General features: G+C 45.8%; 1 protein-coding gene across 9 annotated transcripts in view; it reads right to left on the bottom strand.

The window, feature by feature from the left end:
* SMARCA2 (SWI/SNF related, matrix associated, actin dependent regulator of chromatin, subfamily a, member 2) overlaps window positions 1–26203 on the bottom strand; it is a 179562-nt gene that overhangs the window by 141377 nt on the left and 11982 nt on the right. For all 9 annotated transcript variants that reach the window (XM_032308343.1, XM_032308334.1, XM_032308342.1 and 6 more), the window contains exons 2-5: window positions 24253–24516; window positions 20404–20533; window positions 14298–14669; window positions 7065–7320 (exon numbers count right to left, since the gene is read on the bottom strand). In XM_032308343.1, coding sequence (XP_032164234.1) covers window positions 7065–7320; window positions 14298–14669; window positions 20404–20533; window positions 24253–24480 — 986 coding nt within the window. In that variant the 5' untranslated portion in view covers window positions 24481–24516. The remainder of the gene's footprint in view (window positions 1–7064; window positions 7321–14297; window positions 14670–20403; window positions 20534–24252; window positions 24517–26203) is intronic.

Raw genomic sequence — 26203 nt, 5'->3', positions numbered from 1 at the left:
TGAACAGGGCCCTTTTAGGTGCTGCTGAGGCCACAGAAATCAGCCAACCCAAAACGGTCAGAGAGAGCCCTGCCAACCACAACCACTTCCTCTGTGAGCCGGGCTTGTCTGAAAAAAGAAGAGGCAAATTAGGCATTTTTAAAAATCAGGGTTGGCCCAGCACAGGATGGTAAAGTAACAGTGTTTAAAAACTGCGAGTTTCTGGGGCACCTGGGTGGCTCAGTCGGTTAAGCATCTGCGTTGGGCTCACGTCATGATCTCAGGGTCCTGGGATCGAGCCCCGCATCAGGCTCCCTGCTCAGCGGGGAGCCTGCTTCCCCCTCTCCTGCTCCCCGTTTGTGCTCTCTCTCTCTCGCTCTCTCTGCCAAATAAAGAAATAAATAAAACCTTTAAAAAAATAAAAAATAAAAACCATGAACTTCTAGAGAAGGATTGCTGTGGAGTCTCATCTCAGACATCCTCAAAAATATGACTACAGGCCCTTCTTCATAATAAAAGCAGAACAGAAGAGAAAAGACATCCCACTTTCTTCACTCAGTTGGGATACTTTTACCATCACCCATATGCACTGGCTTCAGGTTCGCCTGGATCCTGTCCTTACAAATAATTACATGCCGTTTAAATCTATTTTTAGACCTCCCTCCCTCCAAACTTGGGGTAGGAGCGTCTTGGAATAGATTTCATGGAGAACAGTAAAAGGCAGTAAGTTAAACTAAGTTAACACTCACTACACTAAGGTGTAGCTAATGCACAAATTTTAATTCTTCCTCCCTCCCTCTCTCCTTCTGTCTCGGTCACACGCACGCACACATGCACGCACACACGCACCCCCTACAAGGTCAATGTTATAATGGTCCCATCTTCCCGATGAAAAAATTCAGGTTTGGAGATAGCAAGCAGCAGGCAGACTTCACAGAGCTAGTGCAGGAGGGGCCCAGACAGGAGTCCTCATTTGCCTGACTCCCCACAGTGACACCCTAGATAACGAATAGCCACTTCCTAACTGCAGCGCTGGGACCCTCAACTATAAAAGCTGATAATTAAAGATTTTTGTAAAAATTCATATTATGTGGGGCGCCTGGCTGGCTCAGTCGGTGGAGGCTGCGATGCTTGGTCTCAGGGTTGTAAGTTCAAGCCCCATGTTGGGTATAGAGATTACTTAAAAAATAAAACCTTAAAAAAAAGTAAAAAAACTAAACATAAATCTGTATCATGGTTTTGTCAGCTTTTAAGATACTGTGTGTTAACATGGAAAAGTAAAATCTTGTCTGACCTAGATGTCACAAAATATCCTAATACTTCAATAAGCCCAAACATCAAAATGAGTAATTTAAAAAAACAAAAACAAAAACTAAAAACTAATAGCTGTTTGCTCTGGTAGAAAAGAAAGTGGGATTTTTTTCAAAACTTCAAAAATGATAGTAAGAGAAACACATCATTTTTTTCACTGACTTCACTGCAAACAATATTATGACAGATTCCTATCTTATTTGGTACACACACATTATTAATTCTGATTTCCTGACTGATTCATCGTCGGAATGTGCTATTAGCAGTACTGTCATTGTTATCCTGCTGTTGTTTCAACTGGATGTGCCAACACAAGCGATCACACCTTTAAGTGGCGCTCTCTCTCCTCTTTGCAACAGACTAAACATCTGCGAGTGCAAACAACAACAGTAAACTTCCATCAGTTTTGAAATAAAAAAAATAAATAAATAATAAAATAAAAAATAATGAACTTCCACCATTTTCTTCTTTTCATCAAATTATTCAGACTTACCCAACATTCTTTCACATTCCTATTGATACTCATGGTATCATTATCATTTTTTTTAAAGATTTTATTTATTCATTTGACAGACAGAGATCACAAGTAGGCAGAGAGGCAGACAGAGAGAGAGAGGAGGAAGTAGGCTCCCTGCTGAGCAGAGAGCCTGTTGCGGGGCTCGATCCCAGGACCCTGGGATCATGACCAAAGCCAAAGGCTTAACCCACTAAGCCACCCATGCGCCTCTAGCATGTTTCTTTTTTTTTTTTTAATTTTTATTTTATTTTTCACTGTAGGAACGAAGGTCCATTTCATTTGTCCAATTCAATTTTTTAAATAGTGACATAGCCCCAAATCTCCAATTATAGCCAAAGATGATGCATCTTAACTACAAGTTTGATAGAAAAACCTACTACTTTTTAAAAAAATATGTAATTTATTTTTTTTTAAGATTTTATTTATTTATTTATTTGACAGACAGAGATCACAAGTAGGCAGAGAGGCAGGCAGAGAGAGAGGGGGAAGCAGGCTCCCCGTTGAGCAAAGAGCCCAATGTGGGGCTCGATCCCAGGACCCTGGGATCATGACCTGAGCCGAAGGCAGAGGCTTTAACCCACAGAATATGGCAGAAATGAAGACCATATTATAGGAAAATTAGTGATGAGAGCCAGTGATTTCATTAGGTTACTTCCCTGGTTCTAGATTGACTGTAGACCTTTTTCATCTGAATATCCCAGAACTCCAACCATCCTTGGTGTTCTGGTTTCCTCTCTTTGACAGAGTGGGTCAGGTGTGAAATGAGAGGCATATCTGCTTTTCCTTCATCTTCCAAAGGTCCGTGGAAATAGGACTAAACAAATAATCTTAGGACAACAGGGCTGAGAGCACCGAGATGAGGTCACAGGGACCAGGAAGAGAGGGAGGACGGTGGGGAGTCAGAGAAGGTGGGGGCTGGTGTGGGGGCGGGGGTCTTCTTCCAGAAACGTCTGCTTCTCCGAAGGGCCTAGTGACTGGTCAGTGAATCTCAGCTTCCCCAGCACAAAAGAATCTTTCTTTTACGAAAGGGAGGCAAGAAGTGCCAAGTGTGAACATTTAAACTGCAGAATAGGGAAGGGAGATTCCAGAGTAAAATTACATGCATTTGGTTCAGCGCGGGGTGGGTGGGGAGTTTGGGTCCAGGAGGGGCTCCTTTAATGGAGGAAATTTTCTCTCCTTGCAGTGGTTGTTGTCATTGTTAATAGAAATCTTCATTTTAAATAACGCTCCTCTCCAGACAATTTCGTCTCCCCATCAATAGGATCCAGCAGGTAGTCCGATAAAGAGATTTGAGATTCTAAACTTCCAGAAACAACAACACAAGCAATACTGCTAACTGCAGGAGACTCATTTAGTGTCCTCACGAGCACAGAAAATTGAAGCAGAATTAGGTCACTCAGGTTTTTCATACAGATTGAACAGTAAATCAAGAGGGGTTACTGTTCCGGCAAGAAAAAGAGTTCCATTAGAGGTAACAGAATATTTGCTCAGGTCCGGAGGAGAAGTTTATGATTCCTGTAGGAGAGTTATTTGAACAGAAAATGACACTGGTACATTTTGTTCCTTCAAGAAGCTGAGTGACACTTAAAAAAAAAAAAATAAGAGAGAGGGAGAGGGAGTCTGACTTTTTGTAACTCTGCTGATAAAACGGCCCTTGGTAATTTTCGGAAGGAATTTCAGGGCTGCACTGGGGGAGCTGGGGAAGGACAGAAGGCAGACTAAGCAGACGAGGCTTGCTTCCTGAAGCAAGGTGCGCCACTATGTCCACACTAAATCCAGAGGTGATCCCGGAGAGGCCTGGCCTGATGTGACCGGGCTCTTCTCGGAGAACTCTTTGAATGACAAGTGCACCTTCCATGCAAACATCTGTAGAATTCGTCTGCATCCTACTGTGACAACTCCGAGAGCCCTTTTGCCCAAATGTGTACCTTGGAGTGGAAGAACAGAAGTCAGATATACTGACAGGGCAAGGAAAGTGTGCCACAAAGGCCGGGGTGGGGGGGGGGGGAGAAGCACTGGAAATATCTCTCCGACACTTACTACAGGAAAAGGCAGTCCGTTCCATCATTAAGAGAAAGATGGTCAAGAAGAAAAGGATCCAATTTAAATGAGAACAAAATGTTTTAATGGCACAGCTTGTACGGATCTGAGGCAAAGTGTGCACAGGCAGAAACTTATTTATGCTCTTGCCGCGTGAAGAAGGTCAATTTGTCAAGATTCTGATTTTATGATGAACAAGAGAAACAGCCAAATGACTTAAAAGTTAGAAAGAAAGCTGAGATTCTGACAAGTTCCCTTCAATTTTCGCAGATGAGGTAAGTGATATTACAACGGTCAAAGACATGAACATCTGTTAGAGTTTCTGACAGATGATTTTTGCTCCAACCAAGTCCATAAAATTATGCAAGAGGGGTTTTTTTCCCCCTTAGACCTTGCTCAAATTACTCAATCAGAAGACAAAAAAAATCGGACCCCCCCCCCCCCCCCAGTTACTGGTGCTAAAGATGAGTGAGCCACTCTCTCATCAAGGGGCAAGGGTTCCTCCGATGTCTCTCACAAGAGCCCACAGCACTTGATCAAACCCTTTCTAAAGGAAAAATGTAATTAATTTCTGCTGCTGAACAATTCATCTCCATACAGAGAAGTCAGCTCTCGCCCCTCTGACCAAGGAAGATAAAAGATACACTGCAAGGCTGCCCATGGAAACCTATACCTCTTCTCAAGATGGCCTCAGGAAAGTTCAAGTCCAAAGACCCCACCAAGTTTGCGGACCCAGGGTTGCCAGAACGATGGTTTCAGAAGCCACGTGGCTTTACAGAAGAGGAGATGTTTATCAAGCAATGATAATAATATGACAATAGTCATTACCCCAAATTGTGCAGGGCTTATCATTTAAAAGATACTGACACCTGTATTTTTTTTTTTTTTTCTTACTGGCATGGGACCAGAGGACCAAAACATTTCCACCCTGGAATAGGCTACACCGTACCACTCGGTCCTGTATACTCTGGGATGTCTTCTGTTAAGATCGCTTCTAAAAAAGGGGCTAAAATGGGCTCATGACTAGAAAGGCCTGCAAATTAAAGTTCTGGTAAAAACGATAAAGAAAATTTAGGACTCAGTAAAACACATACACACCCATGACACAGGCTGCGTAAGGAAAAAAAAAGTCCAGATGTGTTTCTAGGTATAGAGAGTGTCTGTTCTGAATGTCGTTCGCATGACAGACAACAGTCCTGGTAGCTTCGCACACTCAAGAAAGGGGAAAAAAATGCTAGCTCTTAGGAAGTCAGGATTTTAGAGTAACTAAACAATACCTCCTTGATTCCATTTACTGTCTTTTTTAAAAATACCTATGGGGCTACATGGGAGGCTCAGTCGGTTAGGCAGCCGACTCTTATTTTGGCTCAGGTCACGAGCTCGGGGTCGTGCGTTCGAGTACCGCATCCCACGGGGCTCTGCTTCCCCCTCGCTCGAGCTCTTCCCAGCTTGCCAATATATGCGCTGTCTTAAATAAATAAATCTTTTAAAAGAAATACTTTTGACTTTTTTTTTTAACTTGATAACAGCATACAGCACCATGTATAAAAAAGTTCTCCGACCCCAAATAAGAATATAGGGCTAACATTTGACTTCGTACCACACAGTGATCTGCATAGCAACATTGCAATCCCAACGGACTGATGGGTATCAACTCTCTAGGGGTACCTAAAACTCGGGAAACGGCAATATGAAAGCTCTTCGCTGAGGATTAGTACTAGGAATGAGAGCAGAGCTCTACTCTTCATCCAAAAAGCTAAGCACATTTAATGGCAAGTACTGTGATTTCTTCCTCAGAGTCACACTCAAAGCTGGCAAGTTAGTATTTTAATCTAATAACAAGTCATGCGTTTTTCAATAAAGACCCAGATAATGTCTTTCAAGGGAGCCTGGATGTTATTTACTAACATTCCCTAGGACTTCTGAACTTCAGTCTTCTTTTGACTGAAATAATAATCAGGAAAAGGTAATGGCTGATACGTACTCAAAATCTTCGTATCGTTTAGTCTCCCCTACTACAAGAGGTACTGCAACACTCTCTTTTAACACCGAAGGAAACTGAGTCATAGAGAAGAGATGTCACTTGGGATGCCCGGGTGGCTCAGTTGGGTAAGGGTCTGACTCTTGATTTCAGCTCAGGTTATGATCTCAGGGTGATGGGACTGAGCCCATGTCAGGCTCCACACTCAGTGGGAGTCTGCTTGGGATTCTCTCTCCCTCTCCCTCTCCCCCTCCACCCCCCTCACATATGCTCTCTCTCTCTCCCTCTCAAGTAAATAAATAAAATCTTAAAAAGAAAAAAAAAAGGAGAGAGAGAGAGAGATGTAACTTGACCAAGGTAACACAGCTGGTAAGTGACAGAGGCCGCATGACTGGCCAACTCCAGAGACCATGATCTTAGCCTTGTTTTATCTTGAATCCTTACTCATGGACTCTCTTTTTGGTTAACATTAACCATTTATTTATATGAAGGGCCTGCTAGCTCCAGCTTGTCCACAGTCCGTTTTTATAAATCAAGTTTTATTGGAACACGGCCAGTACATCATTGTCTGTGGACGCTCTCACGATAAGGGCAGAGCTGAGGGACCTTCGCTATGGGCCTGCAAAGGGTAAAATGTTTACCATGAGGCCTTTTACAGAAAAAGTTTGCCAACCACGGATGAGGACAAATGTGCCAAGTCAGGTGAGAATCAAGTTTCTGGAATAAGAGTTTAAATATGGACTCTGCGTGAAGGCAGCTTACTCCTAAGGCCGGAGCAAGCAGGAGAGCCACAAATGCACACATTACAATGAAGAACCCACTCAGTAGCTCTAGTAGCATGCGATGGGTCATGACCCTGAAGGTCCGGCTGGCACGGCGCACGCAAGGCGCAGCCAGCTCAGAGTCATTTGCAGGATGAAATGACAAGCCACAACAAGGCCCCGCTTGGGCTACGAGTGAGAAGACGCCCTTCTTGGATCCACAAGCTCTCGGGGCTGGGCTCCTCACTGGCGCCCAGCACGGTGCCTGGCATGTCACAGGGGGTGATGACCATTTTCTAACTCCGTGGTGGAAAATCACAGTCCTGTCCACTCCCATCACCCCAGTGGCACACAAACTTGGGGTCCGGCCCGGGGCCTCGTCCCACAGGGCAGGGCGACCCCCCACCTCCCCCGAGCTCCGTGGTGCTCAGGAGGACACTGCGGCCAGCCCCCGCCCGGGGATGGGTGCGGGTACCTGTACTCGCGCTCCTGCAGGATCTCCACCGGGTCCAGGCCTTGCGGTTTCTGGATGGGGCTGATGCGGCTCTGCTTCTGCTGCAGCTGCAGGACAGGCGAGGGCTGCCCCGGGGCCGGCTGCGGCACGGAGGGCCCGGGCACGGCAGCTGCGGGCGTCTGCGCGGCGGCGGGGGGCGCAGGCGAGGGCCGGCCGCTGGGCGCGGGCACCGGCAGCTTCTGCGGGGTGCTCGGGCCGCTCAGCTCCGGCCCCGGGCCTGCGGGACAAGAGCGACATGGGCAGCTTGGGCGGGCCGGCGCCCTGCGGCCACCCCCGGCCTGCCCGCCGGCCACCCCCCGCCTCGGGGGACAACAGAACATCTCCGGACAAGGGAGGAGGAGGGGAGGAAAGGAGATGGGGAAGGGGGGAGGTGGGGGGGGGAGTCAGTGAGAAGAGCCTGGCATCTGTTCTCAGAGCGCGGGGCCTTCACTGATGAACACCGGTGACATGGCCCAAAGACGACGCAATTCGTACATACATTCAAGAAACGGATGGTCAGCGCTTAATGGAGCTCTAGAGTAGGCTGTTGGGGTTTTTTGGTTTTGTTTTTGTCTTTTTAAGGATTGCAGGTGCATTCAAGAGCTCAGGAAAGTTAGGGAGTCCTGCAGCCAGATGCAATCTGGGTGTGGTCCTAACATCCCATTCTGCAGGCTGCACCTTGTGGGGCTTGAGACAGACCCTTCGCCTAAGCTGGGGTTTCCAAACACAGCCGGCAGCCCGGCCAGCCCTCCCTGCGAACCAAAAGGGGCACACGTTTTCCTTTAATGACCTAAAAGGCACATTTCAGGCTTAATCAGTGCATCTCAGGAATTGAAGGTTCGTTTGTGTGCGTGTTTTTTTTAACCACATATAAGAAAGTGTTTCTGAAAACATTCAGTGTGGCGGGGGGGGGGGGGGAGCAAATCCACTCATTCCACCCATAAAAACTAGCAAATATTAAGATTCAGGAGAGCATTTTTTTTCTCATGCTAACAGAATAAAGGGATATGCAATCATCAAGCTTATCAAAATGCACTTAATAAGTTAATTTAATGCAATTTTCCACATTAAACTTCAGGAGTTCAAATTGATTGCTAGGTATGGACCGAAAATAAGAAGTGTTCTGTCTCCCTTTATAGTTAAATTTTTACTTACTTCAAAATTATAAATAAGATTAGTGATGCTACCAGATGAATTAGGAAATGAAAAAAAAAAATCTCAGTAAGTTGTTAAAACCTCTGAGAGGCATTCTCCCAAGCATTTTCTGTATCTTCTCTAAGAAAAGTTAAAACTATTAAACGGTAATAAAATAATAGTCTGTATACTTCAGAGCGCCTTAATAATTAACCATACAAAGACATACATTATGAAAAATTAGACACATTTATTCAATTTCCAGCCAACACCATTCAGAAATGGGCTTAAATGACAATGCAAGGAGAGTATAAGCAAACATTTTGACAGGAGGAATGTGAGGGATTAGAACAAACTGCTTAGGAAACTGTACACGTGTGTGTGTGTGTGTGTGTGTGTGTGTGTGTGTGGTACTAATGTGCTTTTTTTCACCTTCCTTGTGAAATTAGGTAAACTTTCCAAAACACGCGCAGCTACATAGTCCTGAGGTAGCCCTGGGTCCAGTGAGGGATGAAAAAACTCTTAAGGGAAAAAGAAAAATACATTTTTAAAAATTTTCTATTTTAGGCATCGTAGATGTACTGTCGTAATAAAGAGATTCTTTTCAGCTAAATACTTTCTGATTTTTTTTTTTTCTGAATGGGAAGTCTTTTACATAATGCATCGCGTTTCATAATATTTTATATTTAGAAGTTTCTTTCATCCGTATATAAGAAACCGATTTCTACACATTAAATCTCAGGGTTGTTAAGCATTGGAATGAGTTATGGAGGGATGTTTTAGAATATGTTTTCCCTAGAGGTCTTTAAAACAGGGTAGATTTTTTATCTGGTTTACTTTAGGGGTGATCCAGACAAAGAGAGGAGACAGAGATTTCTAACAGGTTGATTCTCTGTGATTCTATAAATCTCCTTAATAAACTTAAGAAACTGGTAGAATTAAATATATTTCAAGACTTGGTATAAGCATACTAAAACCCACTCACTGAGCCCCCTAAAAACACCACCATCTTTAATAAAGAAAATGCGGGTCTTGCTGATACGATATCACAATAATTACTGGGTGTTCAGTTCTACGAGTATTTTCCTTCTTTCAAAGTTTAAATAATTCATCAACAAAAGCCAGAACAGGGCACTAGTGTTACACATTCCACCTGGTTCCAGAACTATCTTCATTGGCTTTCTTGCCTGTAATTACCTACGCAGAAGCCTCTGATGACTCCTTGAGGTATATTCAAGTCTATATTTTTAAAGCCACATTTCATCAAAGGAAGGTATCCAAACCATGTGGGATACTCCTAGTTCCAGTCCTAGTCATTTTTAGCCTATGACTCAAGACAAGATCTAATACACACAATAATTTGACTTTCTGAATCCATTAAAGACAAAGACATTCTTAGCCAGCGGACCGGCCCTTAAAATGGAGAAGCAGAGAGACAGAGACCCAAACATGAACTTCCATATTCAAGTCTCCCAATTCAAAAAGTCCCACAACTTGCTGTAAACGAGCCTGAGCTAGTCCCTTAACCCCGTGAGGCTCAGTCTCCCCATCCATAGAATGGGGTAGTAACCTCACCCCCTAGGATGGAAGCGAGGACTCAGTGAGACCGGGTAGCCACACGCTCCAAGCCTCCGCTCTGGTCATTTTTAATACTAGCAAGGCCACGAAGATTAAGTCTCATTCAGTTACTTAGCTTTATAGAGAAACCCCATGGCGAAAGCAAGGCTTTTAGGGAAGCTTGGTACTGTGCTGGCTGGCAGCGTTGAGAGTACACTCTCCTACAGCAAACTTCAGGATGTTTCTGTGGCTCAAGACGACTTGGCACAAACACTCAGATAAGTCGGCTTGCCACCTGCTTCCTGCCGAGCTCCTATCAAGAGCCACTTACAAGCAAATTCCTTTCCCGACTAAACACCGCGAGTTCATTTACTGCGTGGGGCTATTTTTTCCTCCCTCCCAACAGATTACATAAAAACTCCTACTTACAGAGCCCAGGGAAGCGAGGGCAGCTTGCCGCAGATGGACATGCCCAGAATGTAACTGCCTGTTCTTTGCATTTCTTGCTTGTCCCTCAGGCCGCGTAGAGCCGAGGTACCTGGCGAGGTCGGCTCTCTATCAACAGAAGCCATCGCTGCTACCGACACCCGCGGTCTGCTAAATGATCAGACCGCTTCCCGGGATCTTCACACATAAGACAAATTACATTCCTTAGCTTATCTCCTATCCACCCCACTCCCAACATAAACAATTCAGGCTCAATTGTCAGAGCTTCCAAATGCGGCTGTTTCCCCCTCAGTCCTCATCTCGGAAATCAAGGCAGAGGTATGTCCAGACACCCCTGAGAGTGACCCCGTGCAGCTAAGGTGGGCAGGGGGCATCTTTCTCGGATGCATCCCTCTGCCTGATTTTAAGAAACAGGAAAATGAACTTGTTAAAACACCGGAGTCTCAACATGTACAGAATTTCTGTGCATTCAGGGCTCACACTGTCTTCCTAGCACACTAGGATCCTCATTCAATATTCTGTGCCTTAAATAAGGATTTAAGTGGTTTCCATGGGTTGAAAAAAATAAATGTAATGAAGTGTATTTAAATTGAACGTACCTAGATATTTTAGGTACCCAAAAAGAGTGGGGGTGGGAGGGGCAGGGAGCAGGAGAGGCAAGTGCTGAGAAAAATTAGCAACGAAACGTTTACTTTCTACCATAAGATCTTCCCCACCCCACACCAACCCCCCCAAAAAACAAACAACAAAAAACCCAAAAAACCCCTGAAAAACCCAAAGTTATACAGTTCTTATTTTTAATTTTGCTTTAGTCTCCATAGAAGAAAAAAATGAATCAAAGTGAAAAAAAAAAAAAAAAGATGATGGCTTAGATGTGCACAGAGCCCACAGCAGGTAAGGATTTAGAATTGTTTAAATTTAAGAAGAATTATTTGTTCAGTGTGCAACTCCTGCAGTCAACCCATATTTCTCCAGTCGTGGCCTCTGAGGATGTGGGTCACTTAGGGTGAGTAGGTTTGAGGCAGACCACCCCAGCCAAAGAGATTCTCCCAAACATGAGTAACACTACAAAGCCGGACAAAAGAAACATGGAATATACTGCCAGATAAATGGACATCCTTAAACTTATTTTTTTCTCTGATATATTAGTAGAGGTATTTATAAACATAAATACTTTTTTTTAAATTAAGGAGGGATGAAGATAAGTAATAACAAATTTAAAAAATATTAACTCTAAAAATAAAATATGCTTTGCCTTATTTTGACTTGCCCTAAGTGCCAACCCCCCAAAAAAGTCTGTCAAGTAATGACGTCATCCGACTCTGAAAGCTGAGAATTGGGGACAAGTTGTGCAGCACTTTGGGGTGTAGCTGCCTTCCCAGTGGCAGGAATGGGTCCGCTCTGTTGGCGGGACGGAGCTCCTTCCAGCCTTGTCCACAGCCTCCTTGCCCACTCTGGCATCAAACACGATCTGCCCAAATACCTTCCTTTCTAATGAAGCCTGACCGCCGGAAATACAAGAGACAGAGCACTGAGTAACACAACGGCTTCCTCCTGACCCTGGTGAGCAAAGACGAAGCATCAGAGATGGGTAACGCCTGGTCCAGAAAACACACTCGGGATTGTGCTCACTGGGACGTGAAGTGGCCGTTGTACAGCGTCCAGATAACGAAACCTTGATCCCCTAAGTTTTACTACTTTAATCAGTCTCCTTCGAACTTTGGGTGAAAAGGTTTCTGAAATGAATCCTCCAGCTTCCTGCCTTCTTAAAGGGTACTCGGGCCTCTTTTCCTGCTATGCACAGGTCATTTGAAAAAGCACTCATGTCTGGGGCGCCTGAGTGGCTCAGTCGGTTAAGCATCTGCCTTGGGCTCAGGTGATGATCTCAGGGTCACGGGACTGAGTCTCCTACCGGGCTCCCTGCTCAGCGGGGGGTCTGTTTCTCCCTCTGCTCTTCACCCTGCTTGCACTCTCTCTCTCTCTCTCTCTCGAATAAAATCTTAAAAAAATAAAAAAAAATAGAAAAGTAGTGATGCTCGTGGAGGTCTGTGATGACAGCCCAGGCCATGCTTCGATGCACCATGAAGGACGCCTATAGGACTCGGTCCCACACCACTAGCGCCTGCGAGGTACTGGCTTTGCTTCTCCCTCCTCCAACTACCAACTCTCTGGTGGTTCTAGAGGAAACTACTGCAATGTGGCATGTCAAGAGTCCTAAATTTGCTGCCCTTGTCTGGAGAACCAGTAGACAGCCTCTAGGTAAGGAGCGGAGATCCTTTTTCTTTTGGGACACCCATGAGGAAAACGGCTGCTGTCTTTGGCTCCTGGTGTAAGACACATTCTTTCCGGGCCATGCATGAGCACCTCTGTGATGAAGAAGTCAGGGCAGGGGTAAGGACACAGGCTCTGGGGCAAACCTCTAGCATGGGCATCCCGACTCTCCATGTTCTAGGTGGGTGCCGTGCGCAGAACATTCGAGCTGCGCACAACACACAAGGCAGTCCCATGGGTGCTTAGGAAGCACAGGCTACACACCCAGAGACATGCGTGTACTTTTTCCTTCCCTCTGGCTGCCTTCCCAAGAGCTGGAGTTAGGCTGTTCTGAACCCTCTAAACACAACAGGTGTCCACAGTCCCATTTTCGGCCTGGCTTTCCTCAGTCCCACAGGGTCCTCCACCTGCCAGAGCACCACAGTCCCTACACAGAGGTCTGGAGCGGATGCGATCCTTTCCTGCTCCTTAAAACTCCTTAAAACCCATTCCTAAGGCTACATCCGCAATTAACAAGGTGAGTTAATCCTTCCAGTAGGCCAACTCTTGGAGCCTCCCCCACCAGAAAAGAAACATTTGCAAACCCAGAAGGCAGACGATAACCGAAAGATAATACTACTACTAATCTGAACTCCTCTCCACTGCCTAAGTCCTCAAGCTTAGACAAAGTACCAATGTCCCAAATGAATCGTTGGCAGTGATCCGCACGTCCCAGCTTGCCCCAGGGAGAGGGAAGCAGTCACAGGACAGGGTGTCAACATTGAGGAAGACCCTGGGATTCCAAACTCTACGTAGGACAGAACCATCAACTCTTCGTTTATCTGGTGGTTAACAGAAACCTTGCCAGAGAAAACAACGTTCACGGAAGCTCATCGCACAGCCCTCCACACCTCTGAGTTCTAGTGGCGGGGTCCAGCCAGACCGTCAGAAGGCCATGCACAGGACCGGCTCATCTCCACCCCTAACGTCCTATCACACAGCCTGGGGTCTGATGCCAGGGTCTATAGAAGAAAGAGGCCGCATGGATTCTGTTACTCTGTTTATTAGGAACAAATCTTATCGATGCCTCTATGATGCAGTGTCTCTTACAACAATAATAACAATACCAATAATTTAAAAAAGAAAAATCCCACCTGGAAAATCTACCTTATAGTCTCAGGCTAGAAAAGGCTCTGCGTTCCTCTGAGCAACGGGTAAGCTGCCTGCTCCCGCATGGTGAGGCTTTGGTAGCAGACACCGGGTCTCCTCTCCTGGCTGCCAGGAAGCCGCAGTCCTCTCTCGAGCTCTGGGGCAGCAACCGTGAGCTCTGGGGGGCCCTCCATGCCCCTGACCTCCCTGACCCCGACTGCTATTTCCCTCTGTTTCTGATTTCCTACTTGATAATGACTTCACCACAGGTTTGCTCTGCGGAGGTCTCCCTAAATGCTCTTCACCAACGCCAAGGGGCAGAGAGGAATAAATCAACAACCACAGCGTGGCTCAAGGAGAGCTGAGTCTAGGGGCGCCTTCTGGCCGCGGGAACGCTCTAGGGGCCTGGTTCTTAACCTGGGCCGGGTGGCCGAGCTCCCGACCGGACCAACCTTGAGCCTCTTGAAAGAGAATGCAGAATCGCCGGGGACACGGCTTCCTTCCCGGGAGCCCTGAGGGGCAGGAGCCCAGGGATCCAGCTACGGAAGCCACACAAGGGTACAACAAAAGGCTAGGCCAGAACAGGGCTGAGAGCAGCCCAGCGCCTCTGTGCCCTTAGCAGTCCTCCTTAGCCGAGCTGGACCGTCGCGTTACTCATGTGGTTGCACATTAACCTACCAGATGGTCTGCTGTAGTTAACAAGGGCCTGCTGCTGCGGCTGCTGCGCCTGCGGCTGGGGCTGCGGGGGCTGCTGCTGTTGCATGCCGGGCAACGTCCTCTTCCCCTGGACTGCAAGCTGCAGTGTTTCGGGGAGGGGCTGGCCCCGGGCCAGCATTTTGTAAGCTAAAATCTGCGCTCGCAGCTGATGCAGCTGGACGGGGCTGAAAGGCGAGGGACCTCTGTTGGGCTGGCTCATCGCCTGCGGATCGCCCGAGATGAGGGGCCCGGGCTGGCTCGGCGGCATCTGGGGAGGGGTCGGGCCGCCTCCCGACATCGGGCTGGAGACGTGCTCTGGGGCTCCCAGCGGAGACGGGTGTGGCGACATGTAACCTAGAATAAAACAAGAAAGGAGATCACATGCTGCCCCCAGTGACCCTGGAAGCCCGGCATTCGTGGTCATTTGGATGGTTTTCTGCAATGGCACCGCCTGCTAGAAATTTAAATATGCATCACTTAATAATTACAGAACTACGGGTGATTATCAAATTGCTCTGTACCAAATACATGCGGTGAAGATTTTCCAGTCATCACATTAAAAAGTGAAAGACACAGAGCCAAGTTTGGTAATAATGCTTTGCTGAAATCAACATACCCCAAATATCATCATTTCAAAATAAAAAATGATCAAAGACGTAGTTTACATTCTTTTTTTTTCATGCTAAGTGACAGCACATCTCAATTAGGACAAGCCACATTTTAAGCAAAATGATCAATAGCCACATGTGTCCTAGAAGGGACGCTGCTAGTGGCTGTTGCACACATAAAACCAAGACAGCAGGGGACACTGTTATACGTTAAAAGTAGTTCCACCCTCCAGAACAGAACCTGGTGAGTGTGTACTATCTCGCAACGGGGAATGAAGAGTCTCTTATGGGACAGCAAATTATTACTTGGTTTATCATCGTGCGCAATTATGGAGGGCCTCCACTGCCACAGAGACTACACAAGGCACTTAGTTTTCTCCCTTGAAACAGAGCCTGATGGAAGGATTGAGTGCAGGGGATTTACTTGGAAGGTGCAAGCACACTGACGTGGGGGTGGGTGGGTAGAGACAGGTGAAGTAAGTAGGAGACAGCAGCTGCTCTGGTGGGTGCTAATTTTAGGCACAACCTCTAGGGTATGAGGTCAATGACTCACCTCTAAATTATCCTAGGGAAGAAGTTGGGGTATTTATACTCTCAGGATCATCAATCAATGCTTAGGTCACTGGTTTTACTCTGGGGATTACTAGTCCCCAGGGACTTTTCCAGGTGTGGGTAAGAGGGGCTGAAGTCCATTGGAGGCTCCACTGGAGGCAAGATGGCAGGCTGGCCAGTGGACTTCAGATGGGTGGGAGCACGGACTGGGAGGGTAAGGACAATTAAAGGGATATGAGCGGCGTACACATTATTTCTTTAATCCTCACAACAGCCCCCAAAGCTAAGGGTAAGGACAATTAAAGGGATATGAGCGGCGTACACATTATTTCTTTAATCCTCACAACAGCCCCCAAAGCTAAGTGTTGTCACCTCCATTTTTTTTTTTTTTTAAATAAGGAAACTGAGACTTAGAGTGTCACATAATTAGGTCTTGGCAGCTTTAAGATACAAACCAAAGTGTGTCTGATTCCAATGTGTATATATTCTTTCCAGGCTCTAATATTAATTTGGTTTTATACAAGCAAGTTAGAGACTTGAACGTCTCAGAAATCTTCTAGGAACCATTTACAATATCACATAAACACGAGAGTAATCTGTTTGGGCTTTAAGAGATCTATGTGGGAAATTTAAGAATGCATTTCTCGGAGAAGAAAAGTTAAAAAAAAAAAAAGCCTGAAGTATTTCAAGGAACTTATTTCAGAAGATGAACTATAGATCCTGGCCAATGAATTCCTAGAAAAACCTATGACTGAGCATTGCTGGCACGAGAGCCAAGGTGAGGAGGGAACGAAGTAGCCTCCTGCAATCCTAAAGGTTGCCGTGAATTCAAACTGAGTGCTAATTAATCAAGTCACTGGTGTCCTAAGACACAATATAAAATATCAGATTCAAGGTCTTTGCCCTTTAATAAATGTACTCGAAGTCACAATTATCATAAAGGTCATCACACAGGTGTTTATTAGACATCTGCTGTGTGTTGGAACCTATGTCGGGCTTGAACAGAAAGCTCTGGGCATCCACGTGGGATCACGGAGGCCCAAGAACATCAGACCGACGCTAAGTGGGGACTCAGCATCACCACTGGAAAGACTAGAGAAGAGAAAGGCCATAATTTTATCTCGAATCCCAGTTTGGAAAGGGAAACAAATGTATTCAGATGCTCTAAGATGAGGGTAGGCTCTGTCCGACAAGCTGGTGAGCTGAGGAGATCCATTCAAAGCGACGCCGCCCTGAGGAGAACTACAAGTTCTACTAAGTCTCATTCCCCAAATCCCTACCTCATAATGGAGTGCAAAACCACTCAGCCACTAGGGTTCTAGTCGCCATCTGAGGCAGCCAAGAAAATGCCCAGAGCAGCCTGCATGCCCAGCAGAAATTTAAAGCCCGGTACGTTGTCACTTATGACAGAAAAGGTTTGAGTGGATCCCCAACACGCACAGGACTTTGTCATTAATATTCTTCCTCCTCCACGAGGCTTACGTCCGCCCCTTAACGGTAATGCCGGTGCCTGGCTGGCATATAGTTTGTTCATTGTTGAAGGCACCTTCCGGACACCTTTTTGACCAACTCTCTGTCTACCACAGCGGGAGAAACCTGCTACCAAACATCTTCCTACTGGGATTTGCATAGTTGAATGGATACCATCAGGCATTGAAATGGGTCCTATGTCTCCTGCCTTCCAGTCTCTCCTATTTCCAAGGTCATCATCTGTGGCTTCCCCAAGATGCGTCACAGGAGGGCCAAAACAATGGACCAAACCATCAGACAATGCAGTCGAAACTCAGCTGTTGACTAATCTGCTCTGTCAAACTACGAAGTATGGGAAAATGAGTCTAGAAAAGTGACACGGTTGTATCCGGCACAACGATTAGGTTTACCTCACATTCACTAAGAAAAACGCTGAGAGTGGAATAAAAATCATTGTCTGGAATTAATCCATGCAACAAAATTTTACCTCAAATGTGACAAGAAACTGGGGATGGGAAAAATTTTTTTTTTCCTAAGAAATACAGGGGATGTTAACAGAATCATTCTATCTCAGTATGACATTAAAAATGTGACAGTGTTTAAGCTGAAGAGATTTTTTTCCCCCCTACATGACTAGCATTCCATAAAACTTCAGGAAAAACCAGAATCTAAATGATGAGACAACATAATGTATCTTAGTAATTATCTTTAGTTAAGGAAACGGGGCAAAGCAATTGCCTGAGAGAGAATAGACATTTGTCTGTGGGATGCCAGTGTCGATACTGAATCTGCTCTTTTTGAACTCTGGTTTGATTTGCTCATTCAAAAGTGGTCCCAAAAAATGTGGCAGTTTTCCATTCTAAGTCTGTGAGGGCCATTATCTCCCTGGTTTCACCTTGCCTCAAGAGAAGCGGTCATGTCTCTCCTTTTAATAATCTTGAACTTATAAGTGCCAATTTTATATGAATTTTCTCTTCTCACACACACACACACCGGCACACACGCATTGAATATTATATACTTGCCTTTGAAGGCTTTTCCTGTCCAATGGACTAAAAATAAACAATGTTATCACTGGGACCATAAGGTACACGATTCAGTATTTATTGAAGGAAATGGTTTTGTTTCTCAACCAATACCGCAAAATAACCTAATACGTTGCTAGGTAGTTAAAGCTAGCAGCTTTCCGATCAATACCACACCTCTCCATACGTGTGTTTATAAAGGGTTTTGCGTGTGTGTGTGTGTGTGTGTGTTTACAATGAGGTCTTTAAAGATACATGCTATTACAGGGTCTATTTTCTTTTTAGATCATTACATAGAATAAGACTCTATTATACCAATACTACTTTATGCAAAAATATGCTTTTAAATAACTCATTCCCCAGCCTACAATGCACTTTACTGGTTGGCAGAAATATATTACATGCTAATTCGGATTCCATTTAGCGCAGACCCCTACATTTCCAGGTAATTACGACTTGCCAAAATTATATAAAAATTAGTATCTATTTAAAATGGTTGGCTGGTGAATGCATCAGCTCACTTCTCTACCTAACTGAGCAAAATGAACAAGGTATCTATCCAGTGAAGTGCCAGATGATGCACCAAGTGTTGGAGATCCCAAGAAGAATAAAAGGAACCAAGCAGTGAGAGAAATTTTAAGATACATGAAAGTGCTCACTGAAAATTCGTGCATTTAAAGTGTTTTGTGTTGGAGGTTTCCCTCAGGCCCTACTCCTAGAGGCACCGCAAAGCCAGGAGCAGACAGAGGAGGCAGTTGGCTTTGACAGCCGTGGAACGTCATTCATCTACACCTCTCCGGGAGTACAAAACAGATCTTCATTAGCTCTGGGAACACAACTGGCTCCTTAGAATTTAACTGCTAATCCTGCGAGTGTTGTCTAAACTCATTCTTAGCCCTGAACGGGTCAAGTATTTTCTTCCTATACTGCAAAAAATCCAAAGGAATCAGGCTGGCTGGCGGCCGTGATCAAAATTTGAGGCATCATCTGCGATACTCATAGCTGTGGCCATCAAAATTTCAGTCAGAGGCTGGGATAGCCAAAGCCTGCTTGACTCTGAATGAAGACACACTCCTATGCCTCCATGATTTGCGCGTGCATGTGCACGTGCACACACACACGCACGCGCACACATATTTAATTCTGAATACCTTTCTCAAAATCCTCAGTCAAAAAAATCTCCCCTCGGGTGGAGGGATGGTCAATCATGAACAGAGAAAAAACCCACATATATTGAACGACAAAGGACTACCTATGACAACACATAAACCACAAACTTTGAACGCGAAGATCAACATGCTAGGGTTAACTTGTCCTTGGTTAAGGCATGCCCTTGCATGCTGAAATGACCGTCCAGTGATTCCGCAAACAGGTCACACTGTACTCAAAGTCACTGTACCTTCAACAGTGAGGAAGGAGGGCACTGAGGAGAAGAGAAATATGTCATATACGGATTGGCTGTTACTGTGGGTTGAATTATGTCCTCTACAGGGATAGGCCAAGGCCCTAACCTCTAGGACCTGTGCAGGTGGCCTGATTTGGATACAGGATCCTTGCAGATGTCATCAAGTTAAGATGAGACCATACTGGATTGGGGGGGACCCTAAACCGATGACTGGTGTCCTTACGAGAAGAGGGGAATCTGGCCGCGGGCACAGACACTCCAAAGGTCACATGGAGACCAAGACGGATTGGAATGAGAGATCTACAAGCCAAGGGCTGCCAAGGGTTGCTCTCAACCACCAGAAGCTAGGAAGAGGCAAAACCAAAGGTTTTTCCTGAAAGCCTTCAGAGAGAGCAGGGTCCGCGGATACCTTGATTTCAGGCTTCCAGTCTCCAGAAGTGGGAGAGAATCAATTTCTGTTGTTTCATTGCCCCCCGCCTCCCGTTTGTGGGAATCAGTTACAGCGGTCCTAGGAGACAAACACAGCCACCCACCAGCAATGACAGGTAATTCCACAGCCAGAAAGAGCCACCTGACAATGTCTGAGCGTGCAATTCAAGGGACACAGGTGGCTCGTCTTACCTTCACATCTCTGCTATCATCTAGAGGCAGACCTGGTTTCTCCTTCTGGCCCTGTCGCTTACTCACTTAAGAAAACACAGCAAATTCTCGGAGATTCATCTTTCCCGTCTAGAAAACGGGGCTGACCCCATTTACCTTCAAAGATCATAATAAAGAATCCACATCGGGTGTACAAAGCCACTCTGCAGATTGCTTGGACACAGTGGGGGCCAGTAGAATTTACAAGGATCTTGGAAATAACACTGCCCATACGAAAATCATAGTCGTGTTGGCATGGCTGAGGGGAGAAGCGGCCTGCAGGGTTCAGCCTTCCTTAGACACATTCTTTGGAAGTCACAAGTAAAGTAACCGGTAAGACAGAAGACAGACAGTGTGGAGCCAATAGCAGGTGTGCAGCGGACACAAACCTTGGCTGTGTTGATCCATCGGACTCTGGGGAGGACCCATTCCCGGGTGAGGCGGCCGCATACCGGAACCCTTCAGGGAGCTACAGTGGATATCTTCTACAATCCCCTTGTCGTGCAGACCATCGATGGGCTGGAACGTAGAAAGGACATCGGTTAGATGCCTCCGGAAGGTACAAGATTTCCGTCTGGGCCTTTAAGATCCCTCACTTTTGAAGTCTTCAAAACCGTGGCATAACCATCCACTGCTCATACGACAGACATATACTTTTATACCTGTACTACCTGTACTTTCATATATTACCCACACTTTGCAGGTGGGGATGAAAAAAAAATAAGACTACACCAAGAGGGTCAGCAAAACTATTCATAAGTCCGAAGTTAAGGCTTTAAACAGTTGGATTTTTTTTTTTTAGATTTTATTTATTTATTTGACAGAGAGAGAGAGAGAGATCACTAGTAGGCAGAGAGGCAGGCAGAGGAGGAGGGGGAAGCAGGCTCCCTGCTGAGCAGAGAGCCCGAGGCGGGACTTGATCCCAGGATCCTTGAGATCATGACCTGAGCCAAAGGCAGCGGCCCAACCCACGGAGCCACCCAGGCACCCTAAACAGGTGGATTTTTGTGTGTGTGTGTGATGTCAAACGTCTACAAATAAAAATGACGTCCTGCTCACAGATGCAAGCCACTCTTCCCTACCCTCTCAAGTCAGTCCTGAAACCTGTTGTGGTTGAAGGCGGGCCAAAGTCCGAAGGAAGGCTATTTGAAATGTCTGCAATGATGCTTTTTTCTTTTTTCTTTTTCTTTTTTGGTCATATATTTTTTTTTCATCAGGGAGAAAAGAACTACATGGAAAGTTTCAAAGTCGAAACCAGAAAGTTCCAGGCAGTCAGGAAAAGAGGAAGACCCGGGGCGAGGCGGGGTGCTGCCTGAGGAGGAAGGTATGACGGACGAACCGGCACCACAGACAGAAGACGACTTGCAAACGTTTTAAAGGCAGAGTTTGGGAAGAAAAAAGAAAAAGTCAAGATCACGGGGACTCCAACCAGGACGTGAGGCCTTGTGCCTAACAGGCACACGATAAAGAGCCATCGAGCTGACATTAATCCAATCCAGAATTGGGCAACGGAGCATGTGTGTGGGGGGGGAGGAAAAGTCTATTCCTCCCCAAACTGGAAGAGCAATTTTCAGAACTGCCTGAAAGAAATAGTTCCAGGAGTTTATAGAAACCAAATGACTTCAAGCAAGAAAGTATGAGTGTTTGCAGTTTTACAGAAAGGAAAGTTAATTTCTGCAGAGTCAAAAGCATGCACTTGAAAAGAGGAGAAATTTACCATAAAGAGGATGTTCGGAAGAAAAATGGGAAGAATTTGGTATAAAGAGTGTCTCTGAGTCGGTTAAATAGTAATAATAGGGAGGAAATCAAAGCAACACAAGCAGATGTATTTAGGCCACTTGTTTATTTCCAGCGATGTTGAAAAGCGAAAAGCTGCATCTCAGAGGGAGAAGGAGGAGGAAGACAAGGCACAGAGCTGCCCTGGAAAAGGACTCGAGAAAGGGGAGGCATCTGGTCAGCAGGTGTGAACTTGAGGCTCTTAACAGCGTCCCCACGCAGGGAATCATCTGGGGGGTTGGTAGGAAGGAAGAAACGGGAGGGGAAAAATGCAAACTCCGTACAACAAGAGAAAAGTGAAACAAAAAAAGAGTATCGTGGGGGATAATGAGAAGATACGAGAAAGGCACTAGGTCACAAAATAGAAGAGATCAGAAGAGATAATCACCCAGAGAAACGACCCAGGGCAAAAATCCATCCGGGACCCAACACTCAGTCATACCTTTTCACCTTCCAAATGCCTAAATGATACTAAAGGTCAGCTATATCTTTCCTCCAGATTTTATCTTTCATTTGGGAGGTGAGACAGCCTCGAACCGCCCTGAAATTATTCAAACCACTTGGACTAAGGCCCACGAGTGACAGTTCAGGCCTATAATAGCTCCCAAATTAATTTAATAGGAATGCAAGACAATGTAATGACTTCAGTATGTCAAGATGTTCAATACGTCCCCTCAAGAATATGATTTGGAAAAGAAGCAGCTTTATTTCTTTACATACTGGACAAGCTAAAAATATGTTAAAGAAAACAAAACCAAACAAACTCGAAAGCAGAGCAAGAACGTGGGGCTACAATGCAGGGTATCCAGTGTGTGTTGTCAAAGGAGAAGAGGAGGTTCCAGAGTCATTAACAGTGATGACGTGGTGGTATTATGGCGAAAGGAAAACAAAACCCAAAAGTCAGACCTGTGTGATGCGGACACCTGGATTTATCCAGGACCATTCACTGAGCAGGGAGGAACGTGAGGTATAAAAAGCAAGCACAAAACTGTTACCTGGGGTGAAGCCAGGATAAACCGTTTCTTTATCTCAGTATGGTTTTACTTTTCAAAGTGAGTATATATTACTTTCCTGATTTGAAAATCATCGAATAACCAGATTTGTTAAAAAAAAAAAAAATGGAAGAAGAGCAAAGGAAAGGAAAAGGAAAAAGGAAAAGGAAAGAAAAGGAAAAGACAAGACAAGACAAGACGAGGGTAAGAAAAAGGGTCTTCCCTTCTGGGCTCTGATGCCCTACTTTAAAACTGACCTCCAGTCCTACATGACTAGAGGAAAGACTTGCTCTTTTTTGATGTAATCCTTCTGTTTTAAACCAGGATCTTCCGTGGTCTGTGTACTTAATACCAAGAGGCAGCCTGACCGCCCCATGTATCTGCGACGTCATCCGAAAGGGATGGAAAACCTCTACTTGTCTCATCACACACGCCCCTCGGGTCACTGCAGTGTGGCCTCGCTGAGTTTCACTGGCCACTTTACTCACTTGCAGAGCAAATGGTCACAGGATCTGGCTGGCTTTCTCAAGAGGCAGCTCTCACTTCTCCGCATCTCCTGTGAAAGGCCTAACACCTAGTTATACTGAAGGGATCCCTCCTATAGCCACAATCCAAGCCTCATAAATAGGAGAGTATTATAACCTCAGTCCAGAAACAGACAAATGGACCTGCGCTCTGCAGAATCCCAGCCCTCTTCCAAAATCAGAATAAAGCCACTTGACGGAAGAGACAGCAAAGTGCATTTTAGGGAGTCCCTGGAAACTACTTTATTTCGATAAAGACTTAACAAAAAAAAAGAAGCCTTAGAAAATGACTCTTTTACTTTCCACTCTGTGAGATCTATTTTTTTAAGTAAGTATCAACATTCTTAAAGAAGAATAAATTTCAATACATCCATTCGTGGATGATATGTGATTTTACATATATGGCTGGAGAAAAATCAAGATTTATGCGCGAATATACCTACTCACCAGGCCCACAGCCCACAACCCACAAATCACAGAACCTAATTGTCAGAACCACAAATCCTATCTAGCATTGTTCAAAAAGCCAAGATTTGATCTTCTTTTACAACATCTGTAACAATAACAGAGACTCAGAACGTATGTTTTGAATAATATACAAGATAAGACAAAGACCTTGCTTGATTCTCTTATTAATAAGAGTAGGGGGAAAAAAAAGAGGGGGCGTTATTGGGGATACTAGCCATCCATGACTCAGAAGACAGAGTGAACAAGAAAAGAAACTCTTGGGGCGCCTGGGTGGCTCAGTGGGTTGAGCCTCTGCCTTTGGCTTGGGTCGTGATCCCAGGGTCCTGGGATCGAGCCCCACGTCAGACTCTCTGCTCAGTGGGGAGCCTGCTTCCCTTCCTCTCTCTCTGCCTGCCTCTCTGCCTGCTTGTGATCTCTGTCTGTCAAATAAATAAATAAATAAATATCTTAAAAAAAAAAAAAGAAAAGAAACTCTTACCTTATGCATCTGGTGCATGCCTTCCTGCGGGAAGTCGGCGGACCCCATGGTCGGCATAGGGTGTGATGTGACACTGGGAGGTCCAGGGCTCGGCCCCATCATACTGTGCACAGAACCCGGGGACGGTCCGGGTCCTGGACTGGGTCCAAGAATGGGTCCAGGTGAGGGTCCGGGCCCTGGCGAAGGCCCTGGGTGGGGCATCGCGCCAGGGTCTGTGGGCGTGGACATCTACCTCTCCGGTCTTGACCAGTCAGTAGAGGGATCCTGAGTGTGAAGGAAGAAAAGAGAAAGGAATGTTTTCAACATGATGTTAAGATCAGAATGAAACAGTGTTAGTCTTTCGTGGTGCCATTTCTGTAACAAACATCAAACAGGACTGCCCTGTCGCGTCCAGATGTTTGAGGGAGTGTGATAGAGATCCATCTGCCCTAGTCTTTATGAAGACCACTTGTTTAAAAGGGAAAAAAAAACCACTCTAAATGATTCCCCAGAAAGATATAAATCATCCAAGATACAAAAAAAGACCCACTGGAGAAACTCAAATTTAACACATAAGCAGAATTCTAAACAAGTTGGAAATTTATTACCGGAGTCAACAGATGCTCTCCATTACTTACTGGCTTGGGCACCTTACAAGTCATTAACCCCCCAAAGCCATTAAAACATAAAACCCCTGAAAAAGTATCCAACCAAGACACATTTTCCTAAGCGAATGAGCGCCGGAAACTTCACAGAGAATTCTAGACAGTTAAAAGGGGGGAAAGAAGTACAATTTCAGAAACAGAGAAGGAAAGAGAATTAGCCGTTGTGGGAAAAGCAGAGGCTGTGGGACAGGGGTTCAAATGCCCACACAGAACAGCGGCTGGCTGAGACCGAAACGCAGTGTAAGTGGTGTGTCACCTCCGGGCCTGCCCTGCCCCCCACGCATCATTATTGTCCCCACCGTCTCTGCTGTACCACAAATGATCAGAAGAAACAGTTCACTGATTTCTTTTTTTTAAAGATTTATTTATTTGACCGAGAGATGGGGAGCACAAGGAGGGGGAGCAGCAGAGGGAGAAGCAGGGATGCCCGACAGGGAGGCTTGATGACCCCAGGCCCCCGAGATGATGACCTGGACTGAAGGCAGAAGCTAGCCGGGCACCCCAGAAGGAACGGTTTCAATGTGGTCCTCCTGCCGGCTCATGAATCGAAGACCACTTGGAGAACTGAGACCGGGGATTCAACCTTGGCTTCTCTGTGGCCCAAGATCTCCAAGAGAAGTCATCTGTGACTACCAGATCTCACCCAGCACGGACAGGGTGAGAAAATCCCAGTTCTCCGACTTCGGGGAAGCCAGATTCCATCACCCACACTCCAAGACTTCTTGGCATCCCCTTGCCGTGGGGAACCACCTCATGGTGGGCATGCCTACCTCTTGGACGGGACCCAAAACAAGCAAAGATGCTGTTTCCCAGAGGCCGCATCGATGGTAACTGAAGAGCGTCAGTGTTCAGTGCGACACAGGACCTTATGCTACCTGGGGCCACGCACACTGTCCACACAAAAACTTTTCTGCTGTCAACCTCAAAAAACACAGAATGAGACCCTGTCAGTGATTTGCTCACCCACTACTTAGTGGTAGGGCTGGGAATGGACCACAGGGACCCGGCCGTGAGCGGCCGCAAAAAACCCACATTAGTTCCATTCTTCACCTCCAGCTCTCCCCTCCTGCTGAGTCTCTGGAAAGGGAAGGCCTTGAGGGCACGGGTCCTGCTCCCCTTCACTCCTATGTGTCCCCGGCTCCTCCAGCCTGCCTGTAGTGTGGGAAGGGCTCAAAAAGGAGCTGAATGGAGGCCCACGGATTCCAAGGGCAAACTATGAATAGCATCCGTTATTTGATAAATAAAAAATTAGAGAGTAATCCATGCCTGAGCTATGTTCACATAAAGAAATCTAGGAAGGGGAGGCA

This window comes from Mustela erminea, chromosome 12 (genome assembly GCF_009829155.1).
Source record: "Mustela erminea isolate mMusErm1 chromosome 12, mMusErm1.Pri, whole genome shotgun sequence".
Classification (NCBI taxonomy): Eukaryota; Metazoa; Chordata; class Mammalia; order Carnivora; family Mustelidae; genus Mustela; species Mustela erminea.
This window is presented reverse-complemented; position numbering and strand designations above follow the sequence as displayed.